The sequence below is a fragment of the Narcine bancroftii genome, chromosome 8 (genome assembly GCF_036971445.1).
Source record: "Narcine bancroftii isolate sNarBan1 chromosome 8, sNarBan1.hap1, whole genome shotgun sequence".
Taxonomy (NCBI): domain Eukaryota; kingdom Metazoa; phylum Chordata; class Chondrichthyes; order Torpediniformes; family Narcinidae; genus Narcine; species Narcine bancroftii.
Window position 1 is genome coordinate 29,152,401 of NC_091476.1, and position 13,176 is coordinate 29,165,576.

At 38.9% G+C, this 13,176-nt stretch overlaps 1 protein-coding gene across 2 annotated transcripts in view; it reads right to left on the bottom strand.

Annotated features, from left to right (window-relative positions):
- Positions 1-2,835: 2,835 nt before the first annotated feature.
- Positions 2,836-13,176, bottom strand: part of LOC138740566 (transmembrane protein 33-like) — a 121,780-nt gene continuing 111,439 nt past the window's right edge. For both annotated transcript variants that reach the window (XM_069893415.1, XM_069893416.1), the window contains exon 8: positions 2,836-9,525. In XM_069893415.1, coding sequence (XP_069749516.1) covers positions 9,399-9,525 — 127 coding nt within the window. In that variant the 3' untranslated portion in view covers positions 2,836-9,398. The remainder of the gene's footprint in view (positions 9,526-13,176) is intronic.

Genomic DNA, 13,176 nt, shown 5'->3' on the forward strand with positions numbered 1-13,176 from the left:
TCAGAATTGGACAATTTGATTGGCTGCTCACCCTGGTATATAATATTAATTTTACTTAAAGCCATGCATCCCATTGTGCTATTGGAATTGAATTAAGAGTTGGAATAAGCGAAATCTATGCCATAGAGATACTAAGATGTATGCTTTCCAAGAAATAATCTTTGATCAGCATCCCCCACTTTGCTGCTCACTATAAAATGGGAATATTTCGTGATGACAGTGCGGGGAGATTGGGAGATGTTTTAACCCAGTGGTTCTCAATCTTTTTCTTTGCACTCACGTACCATCTTAAACTGTCCAATGCCAAAACTGCTCTGTGGTTACTTAAGCTGGTAATGTGACTGGAATGAAAAAGGTTGAGAACCATTGTTTTAACCAAAATGCTTATCCAGTTCGTGGCTTCCATGTGAAGATTCAAACATACCAATTACGAATAAGTAATGCAGCTTTAGAGTAGGCAGAAGTTATAGAAAAGTGTCACTTGTTATAAAACTGTTAATAGTAATTGTGGCATCCTGTGGTAAATCACAAAATTCTGTAGACACCATGGTTGAAGTAAAAACACAAATTGCTGGAGAAGCTCGCCTCCCTCGACAATCAAGATCCGCAAGCTCGCCTCCCTCGACGATCAAGAACCGCAAGCTCGCCTCCCTCGACGATCAAGAACCGCAAGCTCGCCTCCCTCGACAATAAAGATCCGCAAGCTCGCCTCCCTCGACAATCAAGAACCGCAAGCTCGCCTCCCTCGACGATCAAGAACCGCAAGCTCGCCTCCCTCGACAATCAAGAACCGTAAGCTCGCCTCCCTCGACAATCAAGAACCGTAAGTTCGCCTCCCTCGACAATCAAGATCCGCAAGTTCGCTTCCCTCGACAATCAAGAACCGCAAGCTCGCCTCCCTCGATAATCAAGATCCGCAAGCTCGCCTCCCCGACAATCAAGAACCGCAAGCTCGCCTCCCTCGACAATCAAGAACCGCAAGTTCGCCTCCCTCGACAATCAAGATCCGCAAGCTCGCTTCCCTCGACAATCAAGAACCGCAAGCTCGCCTCCCTCGATAATCAAGATCCGCAAGCTCGCCTCCCCGACGATCAAGAACCGCAAGCTCGCCTCCCTCGACAATCAAGAACCGCAAGCTCGCCTCCCTCGAAAATCAAGAACCGTAAGTTCGCCTCCCTCGATAATCAAGAACTACAAGTTCGCCTCCCTCGATAATCAAGAACCACAAGTTCGCCTCCCTCGACAATCAAGATCCGCAAGCTCGCCTCCCTCGACAATCAAGAACCGCAAGCTCGCCTCCCTCGATAATCAAGATCCGCAAGCTCGCCTCCCCGACGATCAAGAACCGCAAGCTCGCCTCCCTCGACAATCAAGAACCGCAAGCTCGCCTCCCTCGAAAATCAAGAACCGTAAGCTCGCCTCCCTCGACAATCAAGAATCGTAAGTTCGCCTCCTTCGATAATCAAGAACTACAAGTTCGCCTCCCTCGATAATCAAGAACCACAAGTTCGGCTCCCTCGATAATCAAGAACCGTAAGTTCGGCTCCCTCGATAATCAAGAACCGTAAGTTCGGCTCCCTCGATAATCAAGAACCGTAAGTTCGGCTCCCCTGATATGTTTGACCTGCTGAGCTTCTCCAGCATTTTGTGTTTTTACTGGTATCCAGTTCTTTTAATTCTTTTGCTTTCATTGGAAAAGCATATTTAAAAGATTTACATTTGTCCACCTATTAAAGAGTGCTGCAGGACTTGCACTTCCAATTAGTTTCCACTGTAGCGCAAGATTTGGCTGAAAAAACTCACCTCAGTTCCATATTTCTCAAAATTCAAGGATCTGTGATAGCAGTCACCTGGGCAGAAGGCACATCCTTACTGTCACTAACTGCCCAAGCAGGTTTACTGTTGCTTGAGCTTTTGAATGAAACTCAAAAATGAAGTTTTTGCAAAGAGAAATGGCAAACTGAAGCTCAAATGGTATCCCACATTGCTCGTGAAATATAATTTTTTCAAAATCTTGTATTTTACTTACACTTTCATCAAGGTGTATAACATTACAAAGTACATTAGAATAGTAAATATTTTATAATTATTGCAAAATTGAAATGCTAATTTGCAAAGACCTATATTTCTCACTTGCTATGCTTGAAGACTATTAACTATTAAATCATGCATTTCTTGCTTCTAAGATATTAATTTCTCAGAATAATTTTTTAAAAGTGGTCACTTAACTCTCAACATGAACAACACTTTTTTTGGAATGAGATCAATATTCTTCATTCCATGCCATAGAGATACTAAAATGTATGCTTTCCAAGAAACAATCTTTGATCAGCATCCCCCACTTTGCTGCTCACTATAAAATGGGAGTATTTTGTGATGACAGTGTAGGGATATCGGGAGATGTTTTAACCCAGTGGTTCTCAACTTTTATCTTTCCACTCACATACCACCTTAAACTGTCCAATGCCAAAACTGCTCGGTGGTTACTTAAGCTGGTAATGTGACTGGAATGAAAAAGGTTGAGAACCACTGTTTTAACCAAAATGCTTATCCAGTTCGTGGCTTCCATGTGAAGATTCAAACATACCAATTACAAATAAGTAATGCAGGCTTAGAGTAGGCAGAAGCTATAGAAAAGTGTCACGTTATAAATATTCTTCATTTACTGGGTCCAGCTAAACATTAAACATCTAACTATCTTATAGATGAGCAAGATTATTCCCCGATTGACCAGCGACTGATCATGTACAGTTGATGCACCAGCTCCCAACAAATTTGTGCCCTTTCTTTGATCATAAACAGAAGCAGACTCAAAACAGCTGCTGAATTAGGAGCTGGAAATCAGTTTAATATTCAGGCATTTAAAGTGTACAATGCATTAGTGAATTATGAGCACACAATAATTATGACATGTTCCAAGGATAGGCACCAATAGCAAAAAAGTATTGCATGTTTACAAATGCAATAAAAATAATACATATTAACTTCCTGCAATCTGACGAGCATCTATTCTTTCTGTATTTATTCTTTATTATGAAAACATCATCACAAAAAGTAGACATTGCCTTAGTTAGATGGATTTGCAGAGTAATATTGTAGGTTCATGTTTCGATGATGCATAAGAAATAATTCAAACCTATTTATGACTTTGCTGGTCTCTCAAAGGCATTGTTTAACATTCAAATATGGCATTCAAAGCACAATGGCTGTCTGGGATTCCCAAGCACACTCGAACATCTGCATAATCTTACAATCTTTATAATCACATTTGTACCATGAATACTTAAAATCTCCAGGGATCTCTGCTTCTGACAACAATAACATTCAACTTTTTTTTGAAATCCATTCTGCAATTCCTGGTGACTAGGTCATCAAAATGGTCACTTTTTTTTCTCTTATCTTCCCATTTTAAAAAGAAATCTTAAGCATGATTTATGCTTTTGAAGAATGCATAATATAATTTGACATTTTCCAGCTGAGGTAGAACCTAGTTACAGCTACTGCACACGCTTCATTACATACGGCTCTCTCTGAGTGGATGAACAGACAGAAAAAGCAAAGCTATTTAAATATATATATATCTATATATATTTTTCCCCTCAACTGAATCGTACTCTCACTAACCAGATGCCAGTTTATGAAGTTAATGCAGTTTCCAAACAATGCATAAAATTAGCCACTTAATCTTGAAAATGATAGTCCATCGTTAACTCTTTTTCTGCTTCCCCATACACCCCTACCAATAGCAGCAAAATCTTCTGCCAATATGATATCTCTGATATTACACTTAATATATGCCTTTTTCAAACAATTAAACATGAATAAAATGTTCTGCAAAAAGCTGGCATAAAAGGCTAGGTAGCTGGAACAATTTTCTGATTATATTCACCAATAAGACATGACAATCAATTTTCATGATGTATCTACATATATACAGAATATAAAATGTAGATGTGGAACTTTAATCATTTCTAAGATTGGATTCATTAACTCATGAATGATACATTTTGAACAACTTAGTGCTTACTAATATTTATAAAATAGTTAATCATTCATCAAAGTTTTCATTAAATTTAATTATTTCATTAGATTGGGACTACATAGTGGTCGTCCCATACAAATTGTCAGCATTCACTTTCATAAGATGAACCTGACAACAAGCTTTGCAGTAAAGATCTGCATATAGTTATTTGGGGAAATCTAAAGGTGGTGATTTTTTTTGCTGATTTATACAGCATGCTATTTTGGAACCCCCCCCCCCTTCAGCATCATCAAATAAACTGACAGGAACTTTAACAACTGCCAGATTATTTTCACTGCACACGACCTTGCAAATGTTAAACTTGCATGTGGTATTAATTAGAAGTGAACATCAAGTCATAATTTTTGCTTTAAAATCCATGATCCTAAAAAATATAATTTTGTCAGTTAATATCCTTGGATAAATATTCAAAATGTAACGTTCATTAAAGTAAAAGACACATTAAAAAGGTTATGACATTTCAACTTCTTTATCTTTGCACGTTCCATTCTGGTAAAAATTTAAAAGATCGACTACTCAACCAAATGATATGATATTTGGCGACTATCTGGAATGTTGCTGAAATGGACTCTCAAAGGATAAGATTCAGAAAAGGCAAACTAAATCTCCTGAACTGCCAGTGATGAATTGGTCAATGAAGGGCGCAAGCCTGTAACATTGGTTATGTAACTTTATCTTTGCTAAATAAAGTACACTATTTGATCTGCTAAGTTTCTCCAGTATTGTGTTTTTACTTTAATGTGTTTGCAGACTTTTGTGTTTTCCCAGTGTTGACTACAAAATCTTTATTATAGCAATAGATCACTATTTAAAGCAGTCAATAGATAAAGTGTGTCTCAGAATTACATTCAATGGTTCCACATTCTCACATTTATAGGAATCTGAATGTTTATTGTAGCAATGTGGTTATGAATGGAGTTTTTCCAAAAAGTTCAAAGCCACTAAAACAAATATGCTGTGACCCAATTCTGCTGCTCAGCCTATACAGAAAACAGTGTATTTCAACATACAGTGTTTGGTGATTGTTACAGGACCAAACCAGCAACCTAACACATGGAATGGTGGCACATAGCGAATAGAAAAACAGGGAATTCCTGAATTTATAATAAAGAAAAACTTCATTTGTTTTCAAATAAATGCTTGTTGAAGAATAGGACTTGCATAAAATGGCTGCTCATGGGAGAGACATGGTGCGAACCTAATTTCTGAATAACTATTGCTATTTCCAGTTTTGTGGTAATGTTACACTTTCTGCGCTTTGAACCACTCCAAAGGACTGGCACAGAAAGCATGGATTTTGAATGATGCAACTTCATTGAGCACAAGAGATTATAAAAGCTTCTCTGAATGCAGAAATAGATAGAATGTGTATGATTTTAAAAATCATCAACTTTTGAAATATAGATTCTATAAGCATGGATTCTGGAAATAATTGTGATAATTATATCATTATGAACACAATTCCAATTAAATGTTTTTAATCAAAATATTAAGCATTTTTTTAACCCTCAAAATGCTTTCAAACACTTTGAAATTGGGCTCTTTACTACAAGGTGAATTCTACCACTTAAGACTTGGCTTGCATCAAAATGGATGCCATTAATGTGTTTCACTCCAATTCACACTTCATGCTGACTTGGTTATTTACTACTGTTCTCTCAATGTGACTGGATCTAAATTCTGGAACACCAGACCAATCAACTCTGTGGGATCACCATCACCAGGTCTGAACTGGTTCAATGTTGCAGAATCAGCTTCTACAAAAGGTAGTGAACACAGCCCAAGAAGTCACAGGTAAAACCCTCCCCACCATCAAGAACATCCACGGAGGACGCTACCGTCAGAGAGCAGCAGCAATCATTAAGGATCTACACCACCCAGCACATGCTCTATTCTTGCTGTTCCCATTACCATGAGGTCTAGGTGCCACAAGACTCACACCATCAGATTCAGGAACAGCTGCTCCCCCTCCACCATCAGACTCCTCAACAACAAACTCAATCAGGGACTCATTTAAGGACTCTTATTTATGCACTTTATTGTTTTTTTTCCTATCTCTGTATTGCACAATTTGTTTACATTTCTTTATTTGATTACATAAAGAACGTGCGCGGAATCAGTTTTTTTGCACTATTAATAAGTGGTAATTCTGCCTCACCCGCAGAAAAAAGAATCTCAGGGTGGTATGTGATGTCATGTATGGTACTCTGACAATAAATCTAAAAGGTAATTAGAAATGGACATTATATGCTGTTTGCATTTTGATCACTTGTATCCCCTGACTGCATACCAGCAATATTTCAAGTATTTGCAGATGTCCATGTGATGGATCTGGGTCTATGACAGATGTTGATGGACTTGTTCTCAATTTATTGTTCTGTTTTTACAACAGGATGTTGGCATGGACAGTTATTCTTTGTTTAGCCACTGCAAATATAACACAGGCCTCTATTTTTACCAACACATCCATTTTTTTTCCTTTGAAATGGAGTGTAGACAGCTTTATAAATAGTACCCTAAACTCCCACTGATCTATCAAATATTTGAGGTATTATCAGTTTCAAGATTTTCACATCAAATTGTACTGTGACTGGAAACATCTTACACTGCCAAAAACCACTTAATGCGGAAAAGGACCCGTATGCCCACTCGTAATTACTAATAAAATAGTAGCATTAAAAAAAAAAGTTCCAAATCTTGAAAATTGTAGTGAGCAACTATTCAACTCTATTCTTTACTCCTCACTCAGGCTGAGCATTAGAACTTCATTCACATTCTAGAGTCTTCCTCATTCAGGAGTTATGGATTTAAGGTGAAAGTGTTATTCTGTCGAGCATCCCCTAATTAGCAGCGATCAGCAGTGGGCATATCAAGTGTTGAACGTGATGGCTTACTGCTGAGCAACCTGTTGTCTTTCTCTTTTGTACTCAAAAAAATGAAGATTATGAATGAAAATACAAATGATCTTCAATTTAGACTTGAGTGTTTATAGCAACTGAGAAATTTTGGCCTCCATGTCCATAATTGTTATGATTGATCAGTGAATTCGCGCAAGTTCTAAAATTCAACCTCTGCCAACAGTGGTCTGCTGTGACCCTTCAGTTGCTATTTGTCCCTTTCTTCTGAGGAAACTTGTTTTGAATTTCTTACACTGTAGAGAATTAGCTTCAAATACAATTCTTTATATTTTATTTTCAGTTTTGCTCTTCAGTCGCTCTCCCCTTGGTCTGGTCTATGCTCCAGAGCTGAGTACCTTGCATTTTGTACCAGTTAGCAACAATGATCCAACGTATAATAAGAAAATATGTTAAAAGTGATGATAAAGGATGTGATGGAATACAAGATTATGTAGACAAACCCTAATTTCTTAAACAATTGCGGCAAAATACCATGTAAGTGAGAGACTGGAAAGAAAGGGAGGTGTTCATCGATTGACATCAGTTGAAAAACAAACATCTACAAAAGAAAACTTGTCACATTTCCAGCTTCCACTTTGCAGTCAAGTTAGAACTGACCTTCCATGCCATGGTACTATGTATAAAACTGGAAAAATCTTGAAGAACTTCGGTGGATACATTTAATCATTTCTAAAATCAATGTTCGACTAGCTGAAGAGAAAGAATTAAAGTTAAGCTCCACAGACACTGCCTGATCAGTTCAGAATTTCCACTGTGTTTATTACAAATTCCTTTATCCAGATGTGTTTTTTTTTTAATTTTATTTCAGTAACGGTTTGGTTTCAAGATATGATAATCATGGGTGTGCATTCAAACACCATTCCACTGCCCATATCGGATGTAAGCAGTTTTATCTTGATCTAGTTATATACATACATTCACCAAAACAGCTGCTTCCAAGAAATATCTAAAAACTATTCAAAGTGATATGAAAAACAAGGTCCCCAACAGCAATAAACATATTAATTTAACACCTGGAGACACAAGAGAATGCAGACGCTGGAATGTGGAGCAAAAACAAACTGTGGGAAGAATTCAGGGAGCTTGAGGAGCATCTGAAGGGGGAGGGGACTAAGCTAAGTTCAATGAGTCCCTGCATCAGGACTGGATGTGGAGAGGAAGCTAGCCAATTTAAAGAAGACAGGGGAAGGGATGAGAAAAAGGCCAGTGGGTTTCATGTGGATCAAGAACTGGTAAAGGATGAAGGACAGAGCAGTCAAGTAACTAGTTCTGTCATTTCCATGGCACTGCAGAATAGTACTTATTCCAAACCTATCCTCCTATCTTTCCTCTCCATTCCTAGTCCTGATGCAGGGTATTACCCGAAATATTGAACAATTGCTTTATCCACACTGATGTGCTCAACTTGCTCATTTCCTCCAGCAGTTTTTTTCTCTCATCATAATACATCCCACTGTAACATGACAAAACAAAAGTGGCCTTCACTGTTATCTATTCACAGTAATGCTATCAACATACACATGAAACTACTGGGATACAAACCTGACATGTGACATTTTTTTTTGGAAGATTCTTGAAGTGTATTAGAGTCATCACCTTAATTTATTAACCTCATTAAAGACAAAGTTATAAATTCCTGATGGTGAGCAGAAGTAATGGAGGTCATTTGTGCCTTACAAACAGATGAAGCCAACAAACTGCAAGAAAATCTGAGTGTGCAATGATTACTTAAAAAGTAAACCTACATTTCTTTCAATATCAGCACCTGTCAAAAAATGCAACTTTTAGTGAAGAATTGAATATCCAAGTATTGAATATCGAAAAGTGGTATTTCGAGGAAACAGTGAACTTCTGGATGAACTCAGCAGGTTAGGTAGCTTCCATGGGCAGAAACAGTTAACGCTGACCTGACTCAAAACACTGACTGACCATTTCTGCCCATGGATGTTGCCTGACCCACTGAGTTTGTCCAGAACACGTTTGCATCAAATAGCCCATCCTTTACTGTGAACTACTCCCTGGTACCATTATTAATTCAATGACAGCCATTTTTTTCCCCAGAGTGTAGATGTTAAAGATAGTGTGAATTTTGGTTATTTTTGCTTTCGAAAAGGAAAATATACTGGTGCTCAGTAATGCATGACAGCAATACTAACCTAGTTTTAATTTTTCATTCGAATAGACTATCCACACAATCCTCAGACCACATTACATACTCATATTCACATGAAGTCCATTCTCATTGTCTATCAATCAAATCCAGACATGATTTTATAAATTATCATCATCTGGAATCTAGCATGCAGAAACTTCAGACATCGCTCCTCAAAGTAATCAAACATAAATACACAATAAAACCTACAGGAATATTTCATGGAATTCTAATGTATGAAGAATATCAGCATTTGCAAATATGCTCATGTTAAGAACCTCGAGTTCTATGAACCTGGAGCCAGCTTACAGATGAGCCTGATAGCTTTGTGACACGCAGTTCGGAGGAAATTTGGACAGGAAGGTCTGGCTGTCAGCTGCTCTATTGCCACTCGAAGCTCATAAAACAATGTCCTGTTAATAAAGAGTAGAAGGCAAGTTAGTAACTTCAAATAATAACACATATCTGCCATGCAAGACAATGTAGGCTGAGCAAAGTAATAAATTAAAGGCCCATCCATTTTATACTGAGTGGATGTCCTGTCTACTTACAAGTCTGTTCATCTGGCTAATGTACAATGGCTGCACACTTCAGCAAAATTGATCAAATTAATGCAGGAAAATTAAAATATTTAATAAATCACCTCACAACATCCTCTGTATACTTTCTAGACTCGTTGGAGAATTTATGATCCCAATTAAACTACTGATGACCAGGTGTTTTCCTGGTGTTCAAATGCTGTAACAGGTTTCCATTTATGATAATAACCTGCATTATAAAGTTATTTATCACAAAACAGAGTTATATTTTTCAGACGCATGGACAGAGTCCAACAATCTTATAATACACTTGACCAGCATCTAAGATATTCCATGCTGCAATAGCCCAAACACAAACTTCAAAATTCTTTTAGGCAAACAAAGGCAAGATGATGGTGCAACTGCTAATGGGGGCCATGAATCAAAAAAATGATGAAAAAATGGACTGTGAATTCATACCTTGATCTTGCATTAAAAAGAAAGTGGTCTATGAATTTCCAGAATTTTTGCACCATGCTCGATGATACATTTATTAACTTGAAAAATTAATCTCCTAAGTAAAACACAAAAATCTGCAAACATTGTGATTGAAGTAAAAACACAATGCTGGAGAAACTCAGCAAGTCAGCAAAGATAAAGAAACAGCCAACATTTTGGGCTTGAGCCCTTCATCAAGTTATTATTTTAATTAATATATTTTGTACATTAAATTATTACTATTTTAAAATTATTAATATATTAAATTATTTTATTTAATGTCTTGTTCAGCTCCAGAATCTCCCACAGAAATTCATCGGATGACGTGCCAGGTTTATTACATTTTTCCTGAGCCCTTTGGTACAAAAGCATTTTGACCTATACATTGTTGGATGTGTGAGCCTGATAACAAGGCTGCAAAATTGGTGAATGCTGGGAAAAGTCCAGATTAAAAGATCAAGACAGAACCAAAGAACTGAGGCGGTAAAAAATTATAGCAGGCAAATTCAATACAAATCCACGATAGAAAGTGAGAGGTGGAGAAGGCGCGTGCTTTGAGAGAGACAATGACTGAGAACAAGAGGAAAAAGTGAGAAATCATGAAAATTTAAATCTGTTCACAACCTGAACAAATAATACAATGCACTTTTTATTGTTCACTTTCTCAGACTAGCTGTTATTAAAGATGATTACATCAGGTCAATTATTGAGCTGTTAATTATTGGCTTCAACTTTGTGGCAAGTTTTTTGAGAAATTAATGTATAAATGCAGCACCTACACGAAAACTACTGACAGGTTAAAGAAGAGAGGCTGTTTTCATGAAACTAATGGTGAAGCAGTGTAATGGCAAAGAACTTTTGAGGTGATTCACAATTCAAAGGGTCACTCTTTTCTGCAAGATGTTTTCATATTTAGAATAGTGCAGAGTCCATTCCATATCTCTGGGCTAGAGGGAGCCTGCAAAGTCCAGGAACTCCTTGCAGGAAGTCTATGTCCTTTCCTTTCATGGAAAATGCTGATGACCTCTGTGTTAATGGGCAGGATGGCCTAGTCTGTGGTTATATCTGCAAAATGAGGCAGAATTCCCTCATCAGCCTGTTGGAGAAAAATTGACTCCAAAGGCACAACTTTGTAGTTACATTCACTCCTGATAATATGTCCCTTGAATAAAAATTAATTTCCTTTCAGCAGCCCTGCTCAGGGAACGATGATGAACACCCCTCTCTTGGAACCTCAGCCTCCAAGGCCATTACTAAAAGACAAGTGGGCTGCAAATTGTGTTGTCAGGTGTTTATAGCCCAAATCTTGTGGCAAAAAGCTGCGCTTGTATCTGTTAATAAAATAATGTTTAAAGGCTTCAGATATAAATGATCTCCTCTCCATCCAAGATTTCAATCACGCTACTTCTCCTCAACTATATTTCAACCCCATTAAAATAAATAACCAATGATCCCTTTACACAGTGCATGAGGGTGTGGTTTTTTCCCGCTATTAACAGCGCAGCAAGTTCATTGACATAGCCCAATTTGCCAGCGCTTGTATGAATTTGGTATTTACACCATCAGCTGGCCACCCCACATACCTCTCGCACACCCCACATACCTCTCGCACACCCCACATACCTCTCGCACACCCCACATACCTCTCGCACACCCCACATACCTCTCGCACACCCCACATACCTCTCGCACACCCCACATACCTCTCGCACACCCCACATACCTCTCGCACACCCCACATACCTCTCGCACACCCCACATACCTCTCGCACACCCCACATACCTCTCGCACACCCCACATACCTCTCGCACACCCCACATACCTCTCGCACACCCCACATACCTCTCGCACACCCCACATACCTCTCGCACACCCCACATACCTCTCGCACACCCCACATACCTCTCGCACACCCCACATACCTCTCGCACACCCCACATACCTCTCGCACACCCCACATACCTCTCGCACACCCCACATACCTCTCGCACACCCCACATACCTCTCGCACACCCCACATACCTCTCGCACACCCCACATACCTCTCGCACACCCCACATACCTCTCGCACACCCCACATACCTCTCGCACACCCCACATACCTCTCGCACACCCCACATACCTCTCGCACACCCCACATACCTCTCGCACACCCCACATACCTCTCGCACACCCCACATACCTCTCGCACACCCCACATACCTCTCGCACACCCCACATACCTCTCACACTGCATTCACCAAGTCATTAACTATGCCACAGTTAGCTCAACACTATTACAGAGCTATTGACCTGGGTTCGAATCCAGCTTTATCTGTAAGGAGTTTGTACGTTCACCCTGTAATCTGTGATGGTTTTCACTTGGGTGCTCTAGTTTCCTCCCATCCTCCAAAAATATTCAAGGCTGTAGGTTAATCTGGGTGTAACTGGGCTGCATGGGTTTAAATGGCCAGAATCAGCTTCTACCATGCTGTAAATAATTTTAAAAATTAAATTACCAGTTTCGATGAATTGTGTGCATTCAGGGTTAATGCCCTGTCCTGTTCCCACCCCCTCCCCCCCCCCCCCTCCCACAGACACAGTACCACAAACCAGCAGTAAGCAGCCCACTACTCCCCACATGCTCTGGTTACTAAGACAAAATCAGCACTGCAAAGGTCATGAGGGTATGTTTCATTAAAACATTTTAAAATTACATTTAAATGTTCCCACTTTCATTAATATGGAAGCACAATTAACAAAGATTTAAATGCAAAACTAACCTTTGATGTTCAAAAAGGGTTCATATGCTAAGAAAAACGGACACTTGTAACTGATGTGCAATGCATGTATTTCTGCAAATGGATTATTTTATTACCAACACCCCCACTCAGTGCTTTATTAATACTCAAAATTTCCAATGACAGCAAACACATTAACCGTGCTTGGATTTGGAATGCAATCAAAGGATTCATTGCTCCATGACAGCTTCAATCAATACAGCATCAGATACAAGCAAAGCAGCTTGATGTCAGTGCATTTTATGCTTATAATTTTTAAACTCCCGG